Source organism: Rhineura floridana, chromosome 14, assembly GCF_030035675.1.
Source record: "Rhineura floridana isolate rRhiFlo1 chromosome 14, rRhiFlo1.hap2, whole genome shotgun sequence".
NCBI classification, from domain to species: domain Eukaryota; kingdom Metazoa; phylum Chordata; class Lepidosauria; order Squamata; family Rhineuridae; genus Rhineura; species Rhineura floridana.
In genome coordinates this window covers 19,028,519-19,047,435 of record NC_084493.1, presented here as the reverse complement: position 1 = coordinate 19,047,435, position 18,917 = coordinate 19,028,519, and the positions used below count along the sequence as shown (strand labels likewise).

The following is an 18,917-nucleotide window of genomic DNA, read 5'->3' as shown; positions in this document are numbered from 1 at the left end:
ATCACAATGCTGTATTGTCCTTTCCCTCTCTCACCCATGATTTCCCTCTCTTCTCCACTGCCCCAGTCTCTCTCTCTCTCTCTCTCTCTCTCTCTCTCTCTCTCTCTCTCTCTCTCTCTCTCTCTCCCTCCCCCCCTTTTTTATGAGCATTAGGAATGAATGCATTTGTGAAAAATTGGTTCCCCAGAAAGCTATACTTAAACGCACCAGTTCATGGTCTCAGTTTGCAAATAATATTCCAGCGTTAACCTCAGTGCCCAGACTTAAAGGTCAAATTATTAGAACAAGGAAGCACCTTCTGGCTCAGATGTTAAATCTTAATAAGCTGCCTTCACCTTCAAAAAGAATATATATATATATATATATATATATATATATATATATATATATATATATATATATATGAAAAGGAGGAGTTTAGAGACAGGAGAGAATAAATGGAAAGGAAAGGGAATTTTTTCCCCTTCAGTACCCTTTTTGTTGGCCACATCCAGGACCTTCAGATCACTAAAGCATAGTTTAGTTAGAGCTGAAACAAAACTATGACTTCCTTCCCACTAATAGCATCTCTGGAAAGAAAAACCAGCTTTTCCCAGCGATGTTTTTTGCAACTCCTTGAAAAAAAAAGTTCTCTACTATTCTACAAACCAGATTGGCCCATCCAGTCAGGGATCATTCATTGTGTGGTCCCTGATTGGATGGGATCATTCACATAGCTAACCTAGCAAGGATGAAGAATCAGAAGCTAGGCATTGACTACCTCCAGATTATTCATGTAAGCAAGCCAAACCACCTGCTGTGTGGTTTGTTTTGACCAGGGGGACTAGCTGTAGGTTTTTAATTTATCTTTCCCTTTTGCCACTGTGGCTGTCATTCCACACATCCCAATATTTCACAAGATATTTAAAACAGAGATGCCCAACATTTGCAGCCCTTTATTCTCACACACTAAGGCTCATGAATGGAACCTCTCTCTCTTTCCCAATATTACACATTGCTGAAGGTGATTTTTTTTACCTGCTGTACAATGTTTTCATTTCCTTTGCAATGTACTCTGCTTGCACTCATTTAAAAGCAGGAAGGGTGTTCTTCTGGTTACTAAAGATGTACTAGAAAAACTTAAATTGTCCTCCAACAGGGTTAAGACTGAACATGCTCTGGGTGAGACTGTCACTATGGTTTCACCTTACAAGAAAAGCCTGATCACAGCATGGGATCTGACCAAAGACTGTTCATATTTTGCAAGGGTCAGGGATGGTGAGGGGTTGGCTTTTGAGGGGAGGAAATTGCTAGAAAATGGTTTCTTGAGACAAACATCACCCCAGGATGTTTAGAATGGGGAAGCCATTGGAGGTTGGGAAAGGTGGCAAATCTAACATCAGTTATGTGTGTATGTAGCTGTTGGGTGTTTGTCTTCTAGGGATGGGTGAAAAAATTGATTCAGTTCACATTTGAAGCTGAATTGATAAAAATTGCAATCCTTAAAAATTCAAACTTATCTGAATTTAGCAATGCAGTTCTCCAACCAAGCAATGATTTCCAAAAATGCATATATTAGGGGAATGTGTGCACAAATTGAATATATTTCTGAAAATAATGTACACAAATTCATTATATTAGGATAGATTGCTTGCAAAAATAGGCACATTACTCAAAACTGCATACAAAAATGTATTAGGAGAAAGTCACACTAAAATGCTGAAGAATTTTAATGAGAGTCTCGCTCTCTGATGTAGCCACAAGAAAGAGATCAAAAGCTATCATTTCCTTTTTTTGATGAAACAGTTTAGCTCTATGTCCTAATCCTACACACTGCCTAACGCTAGGTCTGGCACAGAAATGCTGCTTTGGCTGGCCTGCTCTGCCTAAATGGTAAGGCCAGCCCTAAAGTTGCTTCCTGAAGACCTCCAAAGAGAAAGAGCAGTTGATTCTTCCAAATCACTTAATCTCAGCCTACTGTTCCTACTGATTTTGGCCTCAGTGCAACTACGCCTGGCACAGAATGGAAGCAGAAACAGGCACAGCACTGTGTGGTGTGTATTGTATTGGTAGTATAGATACAGCGTTGACACAACAACACCTGGTCAGGCATATGCTGTTGGAATAGCTGTGTGTGTGACAGAACATTCCAACAGTCAGGTTTTGTCCCCTCCCTGGTACTTGTGTGAGCGTGCACTACAGCTTGATTGTCAGCAGCAAGACCTGACATTACTATTCTTGACCCGGAGGGCTAGTCAATATTAGCTTTTGAGTTTGGAGTCGTGGCAAAAAATAAAAATAAAAAAGTAAAGGGCAAAAGGAGGCAGAGTTCACAGGTGTGATACAATTGGGGCCAATTCCCACAGTCTAGGATGCGCTGAAGTCACAAATCTCTAGTTCTGAGACAGAAGCTAAATTGGCGCCTGTGGGGAGTTTCTCAGCCCTCTTCAGCCTCCTTTGCCCTATAGCAGGAGTGGGGAAAAGCTTTTTTTACAGCGTTCCCCTCTGGGTAACCTTCCGTGGGCCACAAGCTTGTGGTGGGAGGGGCCAGAGGCAAAGGTGGGCCTCAAGTTCCCCACATCTGCCCTATAGGCTCAAATGGGAATGACCCAGTGAGGAGCTGTGACTTCACTGCCTCCTCCGAGCTTACTGGCCTGCACATTTTTTTTGACTGAAGTTCCTCCTTCCATTGTTGTATATGTCCCAGCAAGAGATGGCGGCATGCTGCAGTTTCTCCTGGGTCCCAGCACCTCCTCTTTCTCCAGATTTCACCATGGCTTTATTTGGCTCTCAGCTGAGCAGGCTCAAGCACTCCCACAGAATGCAATTTTATTCACGTGTGTAATGCAGGTATTATGAATGTGATCTCGATGGTAATGAGTGGAAATGGAAGCAGGAGTGAAAGAGAATGAGCAACGATGCAAGGAAACAGCACAAATGATGGCTGACTCCAGAGGCCAAAGGCAAGGCAAGAGAGAAACTACCCAATTGTTATGGTTAGGTATAGTTCTTGTGTTCTCAGGGCCTGTCCAAGCCATTTTGCTGCTGAGGCAGAAGACAAGATGGCACCCCACCTAGGGATGGTTGAATCTGTCTGATTCGGTTTCTCTCACTTTATCATTTTTTCCCAGTCTTAAGTTCAATTCTCCACATTTCCACATCAGTCTTTATTGTTATTTTTTTTAAAAAAATTCCTCATGAAAATTCATCAGCATTTTAGTGTGAATTTCTCATAATATAAACCGTTTTCTGTGCAACTTTCTCTCATGTACCCATTTTTGAAAAGCATTTCCCCTAATATAATGCACTGTTGTATGCTGTTTTCACTGATAAATGCATTTGTACACACTCTTTGCCCTGGCTCATGCCCTTTTGCACACATCACTTGGCTGGAGAACTGCAGTGCAAAATTCAGAGAAGGGAGAATTTGGAAAGATGGCAGTGTTTCTGTTGTATAACAATATGCACATTGCGTAAGGTACATTTGCCTTTAAACTGGATTTCTCCCCCACCCCAAGCCCACCCCCTTCCATGTATTGAAGCCAATCGGACCCTTACTTGAGTCTTAGCTTAACTCTGGAGATGGTCCAACATTCTCCAGTGCAGCTGAGGACCTCAGGTTAGCTTGAGAGGCACAGGGCAGGTTGCAGAACAGGGCACGTGGCATGCATAGGTCCAATGTCTCACTGCCACTGCCCCCCACCCGCATTTGCTGCCTGAGAAAGCTGCCTAACTCTACGTAATGACAGGGCTCTCTCTGTTGTGAAAACAGCAGAACAATCTGGGAACTGCCCAGCATTTAATTGGGAATTATTTATTGTTAAATACTTTTGAAGAAAAAAAAACAAGAGGTATTGTACTGTAATTATGGTTGTGTGCCACCCCAACCTCTGAGTGGTGCGAGACATCGAGGGGTTCCTTTGTTTACCCAGGGGTTGGTTTCCTTGGAAAGAAGGAGAGTGGAAACTGTGGTGTCTTATAGGCAGGGCCGGATTATCCATTAGGCTTAGTAGGCTGAAGCCTAGGGGCCCAGAGCTCTTGGGGGCCTGTGGGCCCCCAGAGCTACAGGGGGCCCTCTGATTTCCTTCTGCAATCCGCAGAAGCATCTGTGGACCGCCATCCCCCTCTATCCCCCCACTTTACCTACCTTTCCATTGTTTTTTGCGGTGCGCAGATTTGCCATCAATAAAGATGGCGGCCGAGGTTTCCTTAAGAGGCTGAAGCCTCTGCCGCCATCTTGGCTGATGGCACACATGTGTGCTACACGTGCATGTTGCTGCCATCAACCAAGATGGCAGCAGAGGCTTCAGCTCCTTAGGGAAACCTCTGCTGCTATCTTGATTGATGGCAAACCTGCGCAAAAAACAATGGAAAGGTAGATGAAGCGTGGGAATAGGGGGGCCCAAACACTAATCAGCTTAGGGGCCCTCCTCAGCTTAATCCAGCCCTGCTTATAGGATAGATGGTTTTTGTTTACACACATTCAATTTGAACTTAAGATGGAGGGGTTCACAGCATTAACAGTCCATCAGATCTTGCTTCCCATTTCCCATAGCTTTGGGGGTATAGAGAGCAAGCAAGCCTCTCTGTCTATCTCCACTTCCCAGCTTCTCTGATTAGAATAAAAACACACACCTCTCCTTGGCTCCAGGATGGGGGGTGGCTCTTTCCTGAAAAGAGTTCCAATGGGCACTTGACAGACCCATTAGCTCACCTGGCCACTCTATTACATTAACAAAGAAGACTACTCTGACCAGTGGCACAGGTGTCTTCCTTTGAAGGTTGTATCTCTTACAGCAGACAATTATAAACTAGAAAGGGTCTTGCAGATATCATCCAAACCTACCCCCACAATACTATAACATTATATTGCAGTTTGCCTTGAGAGTTTCACTCCATGAGGAAAAGCAGGGGATAAATGAAGTAAAGAAGGCTGCAATCCTATGCAGACTTACTAGGGTATAAAGCCATTTCTGGGCTATATATTTGAAGCAGTGTTGTGTCACTTTAAACAGTCATGGCTTCCTTCCCCCCAAAAATCCTGGGAACTGTAGTTTGTTAAGGGTGCTGAGAATTGTTAGGAGACCTCCTACGCCTCTCACAGAGCTACAATTCCCAGAGTTTCCTGGGAAGAGAAATTGATTGCTAAACCACTTTGGGGATTTATCTCTGTGAGGAAAGTAGAGGGTCTCCTGACAGCTTTCAGCATCCTTAACAAACTACATTTACACTTCCCAGGGTTCTTTTGGGGAAGGCATGACTGTTTAAAGTGCTATGATATTGCATTTAATGTATAGTGCCAACAGGGCTGAAGTGCCATTGAACTCAGTGGGCTTACTTCCAAGTAAAGATGCATAGGTTCACGTGATGCACAAACCCACTAAAACCCACTTTAGAAGAAACACATGCACACACTTAACATGGCAGCTTAAAAAGCTAGTACTGGCAAACAAAAACACTAAAAGCACTTAAAAACATATTAAAACATCTTGAAAAACAGATTAAAACACAATATCTAAAAACATCTTTAAAAAAAATCTTTAAAAACAACTTAAAAAGCAATTCCAGCACAGACAGACTGGAAGAAGGTCTCTACTTAAAAGGGGCTGAAGTGCCATTGAACTCAGTGGGCTTACTTCCAAGTAAAGATGCATAGGTTCACTTGATGCACAAACACGCTAAAAACCCACTTTAAAAGAAACACACACACACACTCTCTTAACATGGCAGTTTAAAAAGCTAGTACTGAGCTGCGCTAATTCAAAATCTGTAGGATTCATTTAAGTTATGACTGCTTGTCTCCCCTCCCCCGCCCTTTACTTCCAGACTATCTTCTTCTGGCTCCACATGGTGGCACTCTTACCATAGCTATGCCACCCCTCCAAAGCCCTTAATCCAATATTTATTTTTAGTGAGTAATTTGTTTATCAGCCAGTTATTTTAATCTAATGTTGGTCATATTTGTCACTGCCGACTATCAGCATTCCCCAGAATTAGAAACTTGTGCATCTTTTAAAGGAAATTAGCTAGCTGAAGCGGATCTCGGAGGCATTTGCTTGGTGGTTGGGGGGGGGGAAAGGAGGGGGTCCTGGGAAGTGGATTGCTATGCTTTTTTGAGGGGGAAAAAAGAAAAACAACAGCCACAATGAGCAATTTAAAGAATCCAGAAATGACAGCCCCAAAACGTTACCAGACACAGAAAGGACTGTCTCTAAGGCGGCTGAAGAAAGGTCTTCAATAAGAGCCATCCAAAAAACACCCAGTGTGTTTTGAGCTGGTGAAGCACTTTATCAGAGAGCAATATACTTACTACAACCCAAAACAGATGTGAAATTTGTCTTTGGGGAAGACATTTATCATTGCTGTTCTTCACTGTTGGCTTTTAAAGATCGTAACACAACTATGAGAGAGAGAGAGAGAGAGAGAGAGAGAGAGAGAAAAGTGTTACAAATGCTAGAGAAAAAGGGTAAACCACGCAAGGCACATGTTGAGGTTATCATTTGGCATGGTCCGGGAAATAGATCCCTTGTTGTGCCCAGAACTTGAAATAGAAAGAGGCCTGCTGGATCTAGTCCAGCATCCTTTTCTCACAGTGGCCATCCAGTTGCCTATGGGAAGCCCAGAAGCGGGACACAAGTGCCACAGCACTCTCCCCACCAGTGATTCCCAGCAGCTGGTATTAAGAGGCCCATATTGCCTCTGACAGTGGAGGTAGAACATAGCCGTTCTGCCCAGTAGCAATTGATAGCCTTATCCTGTATGAGTTTGTCTTATTCTCTTTTCAAGCCATTCACTAGTGGCCATCGCTACATCCTGTGAGAACAAATTCCATAGTTTAACTATGTGCTGTGCAAAGAAGTACCTCCATTTGTCTGTCCTGAATGTTCCTGGGTTTTAGTATTATGAGAAGGGAGCGGGGAAAGAACTTCTGTCTATACGCTTTCTACACAACATGCATCATGTCCTCCCCCTTTCACCTTTGTTGTAAACTAAAAAGCCCCAAATGTTGTAGGGATGGGGGAGAAATGTGATTTTGCTTGCATTTAAATCAGAAACTACTTAATTTGCACTCTTGAACCAATATGCAAGCCTGAAACACAGCTATCCTTTGAAATTCACACTTCCCTGAATTTTGCAATGCAGCCTTCCAAATAGTGTGCACAGAAATGCATATATTACTTAAAATAACATACAACAGAGCATTATATTAGGGAGAATGCCTTACAAAATTGTGTATATTAGTCAAAACTGCACACACAAATGTGTTAGAAGAAATTCACACTGAAATGCTGACAAATTTTCATGAGGATTTTATTTTTTAAAACCACAACTTGCTGCAGAAATGTGGAGAAATGAATTCAAGATTTGAAAAAAAAAAGAGATTTGGTTAAAAATTGAAACGGAGAGATCTGTCCATCTCTGTCATAGGGGAGTCACTCCAGCCCCTCAATCATGTTGCTGGCCCTTTTCTAAACCTTTCCCACCTCTACAATATCCTTTTTGATATGAGGTACTAGAACTGTACACAGTATTGCAAGTGTGGTTGCACCATAGATTTCCAGGTGTGGCTGCACCATGGAATTTCAGCAGAGAGTATCAGTGAATGTTTCCTTTAACATCAGTGGGAGCTCTTCCACAAGTCCCCCATCTACCTAATGCTGGTGGAGGTTTGACCATTAGACAAGAAAAATGTCTCTACTTTTAAGATTTGTTTAATAATTGGGATGTTTTCTTAACCAGCGTGGAAGTATTTCAACACTTCTGGGATATATTCCAAGACCCTCATTTCAAGGGAAATACATATACAGTAAGTCTTATTTCCAATAGGCTGTATTCAACAAAGTCCTACACAGAATAGACATCGAAATTAATAAACCCAAGTTAGTTGTGTCTGTTAACTTCAGTGGGTCTACTATGAGTGTGACTAATGTTGAATAGCTCCCAACCTTTTCAAGTAATCAGGAGGTGGTTGACTATTTGTGTACTAAATTTCAGATTTCTAGGTACCCTACCAAATTTAGAAACATAGGAAGCTGCCTTATACTGAGTCAGACCACTCAGTCCACACTGATTGCCAGTGGCTTTCCAGGGTTTCTGACAGGAGTCTCTTCCACCTTTACCTGGAGATGCTGGGGAGTGAACCTGGGGCCTTTTGCGTGCAAAGCAGATGCTCTATCATTGAGCCATGGCCATTCCCCAATTTGACTGAGAGCACAAACGTAAAAAAATGTATGTGGAGAAAATATAAGGTGAAACTTTGATGATGATTTTATACGTTGATTCCTTGCCAAAATAGCTTCTAAGCAGTTTACAAAACATTTCATCAAAACATTAACATCCATAATTAAAATGCACAATAAAATTAGCCCTTTAAAACAGTAATAAAAAACAATTAGATTAAGAGGTCCAAGTCAGGAGATTAGGGGAATGTTTGTTTAACCAGATGTATCTTCAAGGACCAGCAGAATGCCAATACAGATGGGCCTCTTGTATTTCAGCAGAAAGAATTAAATATATGTCTCTGTTTCCATGGAAAATAGCTGTGTGTGTGTGTGTGTGATTCTGTGCATGTGTCAGGGCATTTTTAAAGGAATTGTTACTGGGTGCCCATTATTTCATTCAAATGGCTTGCACGTGGAAGCGTTTCTACCATGCACAGGCCCTGACATTTGGATTGGGGTGAAAGCAGTTCAAATTAAAACAAACAAACAGGGAATGAATACAGCCTTGCAAATGCATTTACAGAGGTTGCTAGACTAGCCTACCCGCCCAGCAGTAAATACATGAATTAAAAAGAAAATGAAAATTTAAAAGCTGCTGTTTATGATCCAAGCCCTGCTGCAGCAGAATTCTTGCAAAAAAGAGAATGAAGATTCAGAGGACCAGTGTACAGGGAGAGAAATTTTGTTAAGTTTTTCCGAAAGACTGGTGGTTTGTAAGAATTATTGTGTAATGTGCCCCTATGTTCTACTGTTTCTATTCATTTCCACAGAAATTTCATACCTCTAAGTCAGTTTTTCAGTGGCTTCCAATCAGAACTTGTGGTTTTGGTTCATTGATTAATTTTTATGTGTGCATTTGTGTCCACTGGGTGTCCAAAAGCTAGGACTGGGTGTCCATTTGGACACTATGATTACTTAAACATGGGGGTGTGTGTGTTAAGGGTGTGTGATAGTGCGTGGGTCTGGCTCTGCTTACTTTGGGGTTTGGCCCTGCTTACTAGTAGAATGTGCCCCCTGACAGCTTTCCATTGGGATAATGTAGCTCTCAATTTGATTTTTTTCCCTTTGCCACCCATCTTTTCTGTGCTTCTGTTTTGAGAGGTTGAGCTGGGAGGCTGTATTGGCCATGACAAGAGCACACATAAACACAAACAACAGAACTATTTGAAGACACATTTTATTGTCCTGCCTGCTTCCTGGGGGGAGACACATTGACAGTTCAAAATCACAACCGAAACTCAGAATGTCAGAAGTACGATGCGAGAAAGAAAGAGGTGTCAAACTGGAACACAGCAGGCCAAAAAAATATTTGACGTATTTGATCAAATTGACATTTCCCCCTGTTTAAAATGCCTCATTTTTTTTAAAAAAAACCAGTTCTCTTAACTAGAAATTGTGCGTGTGTATACCTGTCTCCTACCTATATAGACATTTTGATAAAGCTAGGGCTATAGGCTGGACTGTTAGCTGAATGCAGTTGACGAAGCATATGGAAAAGAGGAAAGCTGTGCATTTATCCTTTAATGCAGCTCTGGCAGAAAGCTGGTAGGAGATACCCGAAGTGTGGAACACAGAGCACAAAGACTGGTGCATCCACCTCTTAAAGCTCCTCATCTGCTTTGCACACAGAAAGACCCTGGTTCAATCCCCAACATCTCCAGGTAGAGCTGGGAGAGAACCCTGCCTGAAACCCTGGAGAGAGCTGCTATCAGTCAGTGTAGATAATACTGAATTAGGTGGAACAGTGGGTTCGATTTGGTATGAGACAGCTTCCTATGCTCCTGTGCCTACTTCTCTCAATGAGTGTGCCAGTCCTTCTCCTTGACTTGACTTCCTTCACAAATGATTGGAAGCTCCCTGAACTTAAGGGATTTAAGGCTTTCATCCTAGAATCTATGCCTTAGTATGACCGGCCTGTCACACACCATCAAATGCCTGGGAATAGAGGAAGGTGTTAACCTGGTGTGGAAAAGATGTTAATGCCAGCCCCAGGAAGTGCTCACTGGGAAGAGCATTCCACAATCAGGGGGCCACAACCAAAAAGGCCTTCTCCGAGTGAACCTCTGTCGGAGGGGGTGACCAGAGAAGGACTTCTGATGTCCATCTTAAGGTCTGGTAGGTTCATGTTCAGGAGAGGTGCTCCATGTGTGATATATATTTTCAGGACCCACCCTATTCCTGTGACTGCATTTTGTTGTAAGCTATTTTAAATTGCTATAAGCTGCCCTGGGATGATGGCCTCCTCCTCTTCTTCCTCTTCCTCTTCTTCAGAAACCTCTGGAGGTGTAGTCTGAAAGGAGATAGCGATGTGTTATATTGAATGCACTTTCAAGAGGCCTGTAATGGAACAGTCCAGTTCCCCTCTGATTTTGGCCTGATGTGGTTTAAACCCACTGGGTATGGCTCTCATTAAGTCTATCTCTCTGTGTGTGCATGTTGGAGCAAGTGAACTGCTCTGCCTTACTGCAAGATGGTTGCACTTCTTTGTGTTGTTCTAATAGCACATATTCAAAGGCCGTTTACAATGATAAAAAATAGTAATATATAGGGTAGTATCCAGCTTAGTTACACTCAACATAGCCACACTGTCATAAATAGATGTAAGTTAGTCATTCTCATTAATATCATGGGTGTACTCTGAGTATGACCAGGACTGGATACAACTAGCGATGGGGGAGAAATTCAATTCAGTTCACAGTGAAAGGCAGAGCTACGGAATTCATACTTTCCAAAACAATACTACAAATGAAACACAGCTATCTTTCAAAATTTTCACTTTTCTGAATTTTGCAATGCAGTTCTCCAGCCAAGTAATGTGTACAAAAATGCATATACTAGGGAACTTTTTTCATAGAAATGTATGTTAGTGAAAATAACATGCAAAAATGCATATATTAGGGAGAAGTGCTTTACAACAATGTGTACGTTAGGCAAATTGCATTCAAAATGGTTTATATGAGGAGAAATTTGCATTAAAATGCTGATGAATTTTCATGAGGACTTAAACAAAATAAATAAACTTGCAAATGGATGCGGAAATGTGGAGAACTGAACTTAAGACTGGAAAAATGAGAATCAGAGAGAAACTGACAGATTTGCTCATCCCTAGATACAACCCATTTTTTTTTAAAAGGAATAAGATGATTACTTAAAAACATGGATAAAACATACAATATTTTATAAAAACAAAACACCCAGCCAGCCCCTTGAAAAACCCTTTGAGAGAGCCAGGTAAAAAAAAGAAGGTTTGTGATCTCTTCCTAAATGAGGGCAAGGAGGGACAATTCCTCATTCCACAGCTTCAGGGTGATGGCAGTGAAGGTTCCGTTTCCAGGGCAGACATTCATATCATACTTGCTGACGGTTGTCTCTGAAAGCAGAGACTGGTCTGACAAATGGAACAAGCGTTAACCTTGTCCCTTCACTTGTTTATGGCTTCATTGGTATCCGTGGGTCAATTTGATAATGTCACAAAGGGTTGGAGCCTAGTAGACTTGAAAACACTTACACCATATAGCCAGACAGCCTAAATGCCTTCCCATGATGCAGTTCAAGCAGGTGTACTTGTTGGTCTCTTTGATTACCAGGTTCCTGCCAGCTTTTGATGAGTCTGACCTTTTTTAATTTTTATTTTTAAAAGACCCCTACAATGTGAGCATATTTCCAGAGCCAGACGCAATCTCATTGGAAGACATGGGGCCACATGGGCTACCTGCTATGCTATCAATTATGGCTGCTCTTGAAATTTATGGAATGGTGAAATTCAACTGTGCAATTCCATTAGGGTGGCCTTAGCAAAATCAGCCTTGTGTTTGCCAAGACACACTCATCCAGAAATTCTCTGGTGTTTCCAGAGCCACACCAAAAAATCATATATTGTTTACAGTTTAATTATTTTAACTTTTGTCTATGTATCAGTCTCTGTAACCTCAGCAAATCTCATAATAACCATTTTATGGCAAGGCTAGGGATGTCATGGGCATTCAAAAAGTAAGTGCCCTGTTTGAATGCTCACCTGCATTTCTGAGGCAAGCAGGTCGATCCTTGCCTAGCAAATGAGAGTACCTCTTGCCTCTGCTACTCCTTTTGCCCCAGGAGAGGTTTGTGGGTTCCTGGGGGGTGAGGTAGGGAAAAGCAGTGATTATGTTTTGAGCACCCATAACCATTTTGTGAGTGCTTGTCTGGAGCTCTAACAAAATGTCAATCTTATGTGAGCACTTGTATGGAACTCTAACAAAATACTGATATTCTGTGAGTTCTTGATGGAGCACTTGCAAAAGACTGAGCCCCTTTCAAGGTGAGCATAGGGATGCCTATGCATTCCTCATGAAGACCTGTTTAAGATTGTGAGCTTTCTCCCCTCTTGAACGGTTAACTATTTTTGCAGTGTGACTGTGACCTATATACACATGTGTGCAAGAACAACCAAGTATTTCTGCAGCTTTAAGACTACAAAATCCAAGATGCATTGTGTGACTGTAAGCAAAAAATATGTGCTGAAAACACATGTGTTTAGATTATAGTGCACTACTGCAAAAGCAATGGAGAAAAGCCTGTAGGGAATCAGACAAATTTTGATTTGGGTCATGAAAAATGGAAAATAGAATTCTTCTGGTGGAATTAATAACCCTGAGCCTGAGCATGTTATGTCAGCTGGAACAAAATATATGCATTTGTGTAAAACAATAGATGTATCCCCATTTGCACACTTTCCTGGCAGCTGTTAAGTCACCCATTGTCCTCTGCTTTCAGAGTCAAATAGCCGGCGAGCTGTGAACAGAGGCTATATTTGTAAACTGCTTTGGCTGTACCAGGACTGGCATCACCACGACACTTTTAACAGTTATGTCCACATCCGGAGGGGTCTCTTGCTTTGCCTCAAGCACATCACCAATGTCTGGTCTGGCAGAGAAGGGTTCCTCCTTGCTCATGGTATGGAGATTCTCTTCAAAACTACACAGGTAACTGAAGATCCAGAGAGAATGCAAAAACTTTGGGGCCCATTGGGGTTGGATCTGAAGGTTCCCTTCCTCTAATGTGGGGGTGAGAGTCTCTCTAGGCCTCCCTGTCCAGCTCCCGGAACTCTCTACAGGCCACAATGCTTCTCTCCAAGCCACTCCTTTCACTAGCCTGGCTTCCCATCCCAAATATGTTTGCCTAGCTTGAATGTGTCCTTGAACTCTGATTAGGGATGGAGAGATGGGTCAGAATGAGAAACTGACAGAACCGAAATTGACAGGTCTTTCCATCCTTAGTTGCTGGTAACTTTGTTGCACAATACATCATGCAATCCCTTGTGCAATAAGTTTCTGCTGGTGCAACAGTTGCGTTGGATTTCTCTGCTGCATGACCTTAAAACTCACCAACGGACAGAGAATGTTGGATACAGCCATTGGTGTCAATGAGTGACAGAAACAGATAAACTTTTGTCCCCGCAGAGCCAAGGACATCCCATGAATTAGTGGCAGAGAAGGGCACCAGCAGCCAAAAACCTGTTGCCTCTTGGGCTCATTATCAGAATCATTGCCTTTTCCTCCCATCCTTTTCCTCAAGAGCAAGAGAGGGAGAAATATTTGCAAAGATTCCTAAGTCTGACACTCATAAACTTGCCAGATTTATTAGCTGATTCCTTCAGCCTGCCTACATTACTGAATCTTACAACGTCCTTCAATCATACCAGAGGGAAGAAGAGAGAACAGCTGGAGCTGGCATGCAGGCAGCCTCTCTCCCTCTTGATCTTTATTTGTATCATATCCGGGGACATTCAACAATCTATTACAGGGATCACTCTGCATTCCCCACTCTGCTGATTTTTAAATATGGCAATAGCCAGGTAGTGGGACTAAACCGACTGTTCATCTGTTCTCAGAGACACATTTACCCCACCCCCTGTGTAGGGTCCCCTTTCAGCAGAGACTAGGACACCCACTCTTGGCAGCAGTGAGCAAGTTACCCCCCAGTCTTTCCCCCCAAGAGCAGTGTCTACTTTCCCAATACTTAAAAGCCATTACTTTGAAGAAAGTAAAGGGCATACACTTGGGGATACCATTACAGGCAGGGTTAAACTTGCAAACTTTAAATAATTGCTAAATTATTTAAAATATGCATGTGAACATAAGAAGAGCCTGCTGGATCAGGCCAGTGGCTATCTAGTCCAGCATCCTGTTTTCACAGTGGCCAGCCAGATGCCTGTGCGAAGCCTGGAAGCAGGATCTCAGCACAACAGCACTATTTTCTCCTGCAGTTTCCAGGAACTGATATTCGGAAGCATACCACCTCCAACTATGGAGGCAGAGCATAGCCATCATGACTAGTAGACATTGATAGCCTCATCCTCCATGAATCTGTCTAATCCTCTTTTAAACCAACCACATTGGTGACCATCACTGTCTCTTGTGACAGTGAATTCCATAGTTAACCATGTGCTGTATTATTTTATCTATTATTTTATTTATTAAATTTATATCCCGCCCTTCCTAGAAGGTGTCCAGGGCAGCAAACAAAAACACTAAAAATACGTTAAAACATCTTGAAAACAAAACAAAAAATTTCCTCCCTTACATATTAGACAGGCGCCATCTCTGTTATATTTGCAGTGCTTATCGAAGACCTTACTCTTTCAACAAGCCTTTTAAGTAGAGCCCTTATCCCAGTTTGTGTCTGTGCTGGAATTGCTTCTTAATATGTTTTTAAAGATGCTTTGTTTTAATGTTTTTATTTTATTTATTTTATTTTATTATTTAATTTATTAGTCGCCCATCTGGCTAGTTGACCAGCCACTCTGGGCAACGTACAAGATAGAAACAGTACATTAAGCATTAAAAATTTAAAACATAACAATAAAAGCCCAACCCATCTTAAAAGCTTCCCTGAAGAGCCAGGTCTTCAAAGTCCGGTGGAAGGTCATCTCAGAAGGGGCATGACGGAGGTCATTTGGGAGAGAGTTCCATAGGGTGGGGGCCACTATTGAAAAAGCCCTCTCTCTAGTCCTCACCAGTCTCGCTGTTCTTACCGGTGGGATCGAGAGAAGGTCTTCTGAGGCTGATCTTGTTGAGCGGCATCCCTGACATTTTTAAAGATGTTTTGTTTTAATATGTTTTAAAGTCTGTTTTTAAGAAGTTTTAGAGTGTTTTTAGTGTTTTTGTTTGTCACCCTGGGCTCCTACTAGAAGGAAGGTAGGGACGATGCAGACAACAACAACTAAACATTTTTACTGCATTGTGTGACTGACCTTGGCATTCTTGAGGAACTGGTTTCCCCCTGTGGTTTTCTTGTTTTTCGTGACTCTCCCTTGCTTTTGTGCAGGGTTAAACTTGCACCTGCTCCTGGTGGCCTCAGGAAGGGTCAGACCCCCCCCATTATATCTCAGATCACAGCTAATTAACTTTGTCCTATAATACTCCATGAGAGCCACTGAGAACAGAGTGAGTCCCTATTTGCATAGTCCCACTTCTTCATCTGCATATCCCCATCATAGATTCCATTTTTTGGAATGGAATGGAATGTTAGAGCACAACATAGTCCTGGGACCTGGCTTTTAAAAATGTACTATTCCCTCTGATTGCAAACTTGAGTAGTGAGTGACAACAGAAATGAAGCTGAAATGGGGCAACTGAGAAATAAGAGGGAGGTATCAGCATGTTTGGGAGGACACTGAGGTTTACATAAGCACAAGAAAATGTTCTTGCACAAGAGAATGCATAAACAGATTGCTGGTAACTTCGTTGCACAGTAGATTACGTAATCTGTTGCTCAACGAGTTTCTGCTAGTGCAGCTGTTGCACTGGATTACTCTGTTTTACAAGTGTCTTTTGTTGGCGGATAGAGAGCATTGGATATAGCCCTAGGGGACCGTCCCACCCCAGACCAGTAAGAATTGGGTATGCTTAGTAGCTACAGAATGTTGAGTGTCAGGTGGACAAGACAAATGGGTAAAAAATTGGGGGGAGAGGATGAAATACCCTGGTTTATTTATTTATTAAAAACATGTCTAGACCACCCTTCATCCTTACAGATACCAGGGCAATACACAACAAGCCACCAAAAAGAAAAAAAAAGAAAGAGCCTCATTGAGCTCTTAACGGCTGATAGTATCCTAGAGCAAGGAGCACCTTTGGCTGGGAGGTGAGGAGCAAACGCTACAACATTTTGTTGCAAGGCCCACCTCTTAATAGGCAGATGAGCCCATTCTGCACAGCAATTCTGAACACTGTGCTTTGTTTATATTCTGGGGGAATTGGAAGGCTTTTCCTCAAATCATTGGGGATGAAAAACCAATCACATTCTTATGTAGATGGGCATCATACAGCTTAACGGCAAAGATATATGATCGCTTTACCATTCTGCTTTTCCCCTCTCTGGAGGTTTTTGAATGTGAGCTGTACCAGCAATGCCTTCAAGATTATGGAACACTACACATTTGTAATGGTTAAGAATTCCGCCCTTGCTACAGAGACAGAGGTCATTTAGCGCATGGGGCAAGTTTTTTTAAAAATTTGTAAGTACTGAGGGTTGAGCTTAGTTAACTATATCAGCAAAGATTCTCTCAAAGTTCACTTCATCTGGATTTTCTTCCAAACTTTTGGAGTTCTGAATTAACTAGTCTCGTTCCTGAAATGAAGGCACCACACTGGGGATTCTCCATTGTTCTCTCAGTTCCTCTATTTCTGATGTTCAAGCTGTGAGTGTCATTTCTTACATAGTCAAAACAGCACCGACCACACATACAAGAGGGAGGTATTAGCAAGCTTAGGGTGAATCCCCCCTAAAGTGGACCCCTCCCTCAAAGCAGCTGAATTGGACTAAGAATTCTCAGTGGAGATGGAATATTGACAGGCAGTTGTATGAGAAATTGAAAAGTGGGGTGGGGAATGAAATGGAGTGGCTGAAATCCTGAACAGCAGCATTCTACACTGCAACAATTGGTTGCAGTTTCCACTGTGTTCCTTCCCCCCTTTCAATTTTTGGATTTTGTGCAGAGTATTCTGCAAGCAGCTTTCAGCTCCTTTATATCTCCCTTCATTCTTTGTTACTGATGCACCTGTAAACATTGATTAAACACTGCAAAAAAGTATCTTGGGGTGCTTGGATATATGGTTGCATTGAGATTCTTTTGTGCATGTGGTGCTTATACCAATGTGCAGAAGTATGCAGCAAAATATTGAAAAATATCTTGATGCAATTGTACATTTAGTGACATCAATTACTTTTATGCAGTGTGCTTTATCAATGGACACCAGTGCATCAGTGTAGAGTTGGGTGGGGCACAGATGCAATCTAACTAGAAGGGAGGCAGACAGTAGGAGCAGTACCTTGTTCATGTCTATAATAGTTAGGAATGAGCAAGAAATTCAATTTAGTTCACAATTCAAGCCAAATCTATCAAATTCTCACTTTCCAAAACAATATGAGAATTGAAACACGGCCATCCCTCAAAATTTGCAATCCAAATCCAAATTTTGCAATGCAGTTCATCAACCAATGTTTGCAAGAATGCATGTATTAGGGGAAAGTATACATAAAAATTAATATATGAAAATAACATGCAAAATGCATTATATAAAAAGCAATGGCTTGCAAAAATGGGTACATTGATCAAAACTGCTTAAAATGAGTTTATTAGGAGAAATTCACACTAAAATGCTGGAGAATTTTCATGAAGATTTTATTTTTTAAAAAACCTCAAATTGCTGGAGAAATGTAGAGAACCAAATTTAAGACTGGGAAAATAAGAAACAGAGAGAACAAAAATCGACATATCTTTCCATCCCTAATCCTGACTACATTATCAGATGCGCAGGACTTGTACTTGGTCTCCTTCATCCCAGGTGTCTGAAAGCAATTTGTGTCAACTCATTTGTGTGACAGAAGTGCTCTGTGCATGCCTAAAGGGACTCTGTCCTCTCCAAACAATTTCAGAGAAAATATTCACAGAACCAAATTTGGCAGGTTGCCTTGAGACAGGGGATGTGGTCTGGAAAGGGATGTGCCCTGGGAGGACTCCTGAGGCTCAGATAGAGAGGCCTAGAGGGCCACATTTGGCCCCTGGGCCTATGGGCTATATCCAGTGTTCTCTGTCTGCTAGCGCAAGGGTGAGTTTTAATGTTGCACAACAAAGGATTTCAATGCAGCAATTGTACTAGCAGAAACTCATTGCACAACAGATTGTGCAATCTATTGTGCAACAAATTTACCAGCAACTCGCTTATGCTTTCTCTTGAGCAATAACTTTCTGCTGGCACAAAATATTCAGCCACTGGAACATGTATGCTGCTATGTGACTTTAACTTAGAGCTACATTAGATGCATCCCTGAGAGTCCCAACTCCTGGTCTTGATGACTGCAGTAGGAAAACAAGTGTTTGAATACATTTCTTTATTGGTACCTAGGACTGCCTGATTAGCAAGAGCCTGGATCCAATAGTAAATACAGCAATTCAGATCCTGAGGAAAACCTATCCCAAGATGCCACTTCCTTCAGCTGCTCTCAGTAGTTCCTATTCCTTTCCCATGCCTGGAAGAATTGAACTTTCGCATCCAAGGCCTGAAGGTAAATTGCTGCAACATATGCAGTGGGAAGGTGAAAAGGAATGAATCAAGCTTTTGTTTCTGGAACTGAAGTAGCCATCATGCACACTAGGGAAGGGTAATAATGGTGGAGAAGCAGATGTTGGCAAGGGCAGGACAAAGGAAGGAGAAGGAGGAACAGTCAAGGGCA

At 42.0% G+C, this 18,917-nt stretch overlaps 1 protein-coding gene across 6 annotated transcripts in view; it reads left to right on the top strand.

Moving 5' to 3' along the window:
* AGBL1 (AGBL carboxypeptidase 1) overlaps positions 1-18,917 on the top strand; it is a 574,659-nt gene that overhangs the window by 74,532 nt on the left and 481,210 nt on the right. For all 6 annotated transcript variants that reach the window (XM_061595218.1, XM_061595214.1, XM_061595217.1 and 3 more), the window contains exons 7-8: positions 12,954-13,162; positions 18,590-18,749. In XM_061595218.1, the coding sequence (XP_061451202.1) occupies positions 12,954-13,162; positions 18,590-18,749 (369 nt within the window). The remainder of the gene's footprint in view (positions 1-12,953; positions 13,163-18,589; positions 18,750-18,917) is intronic.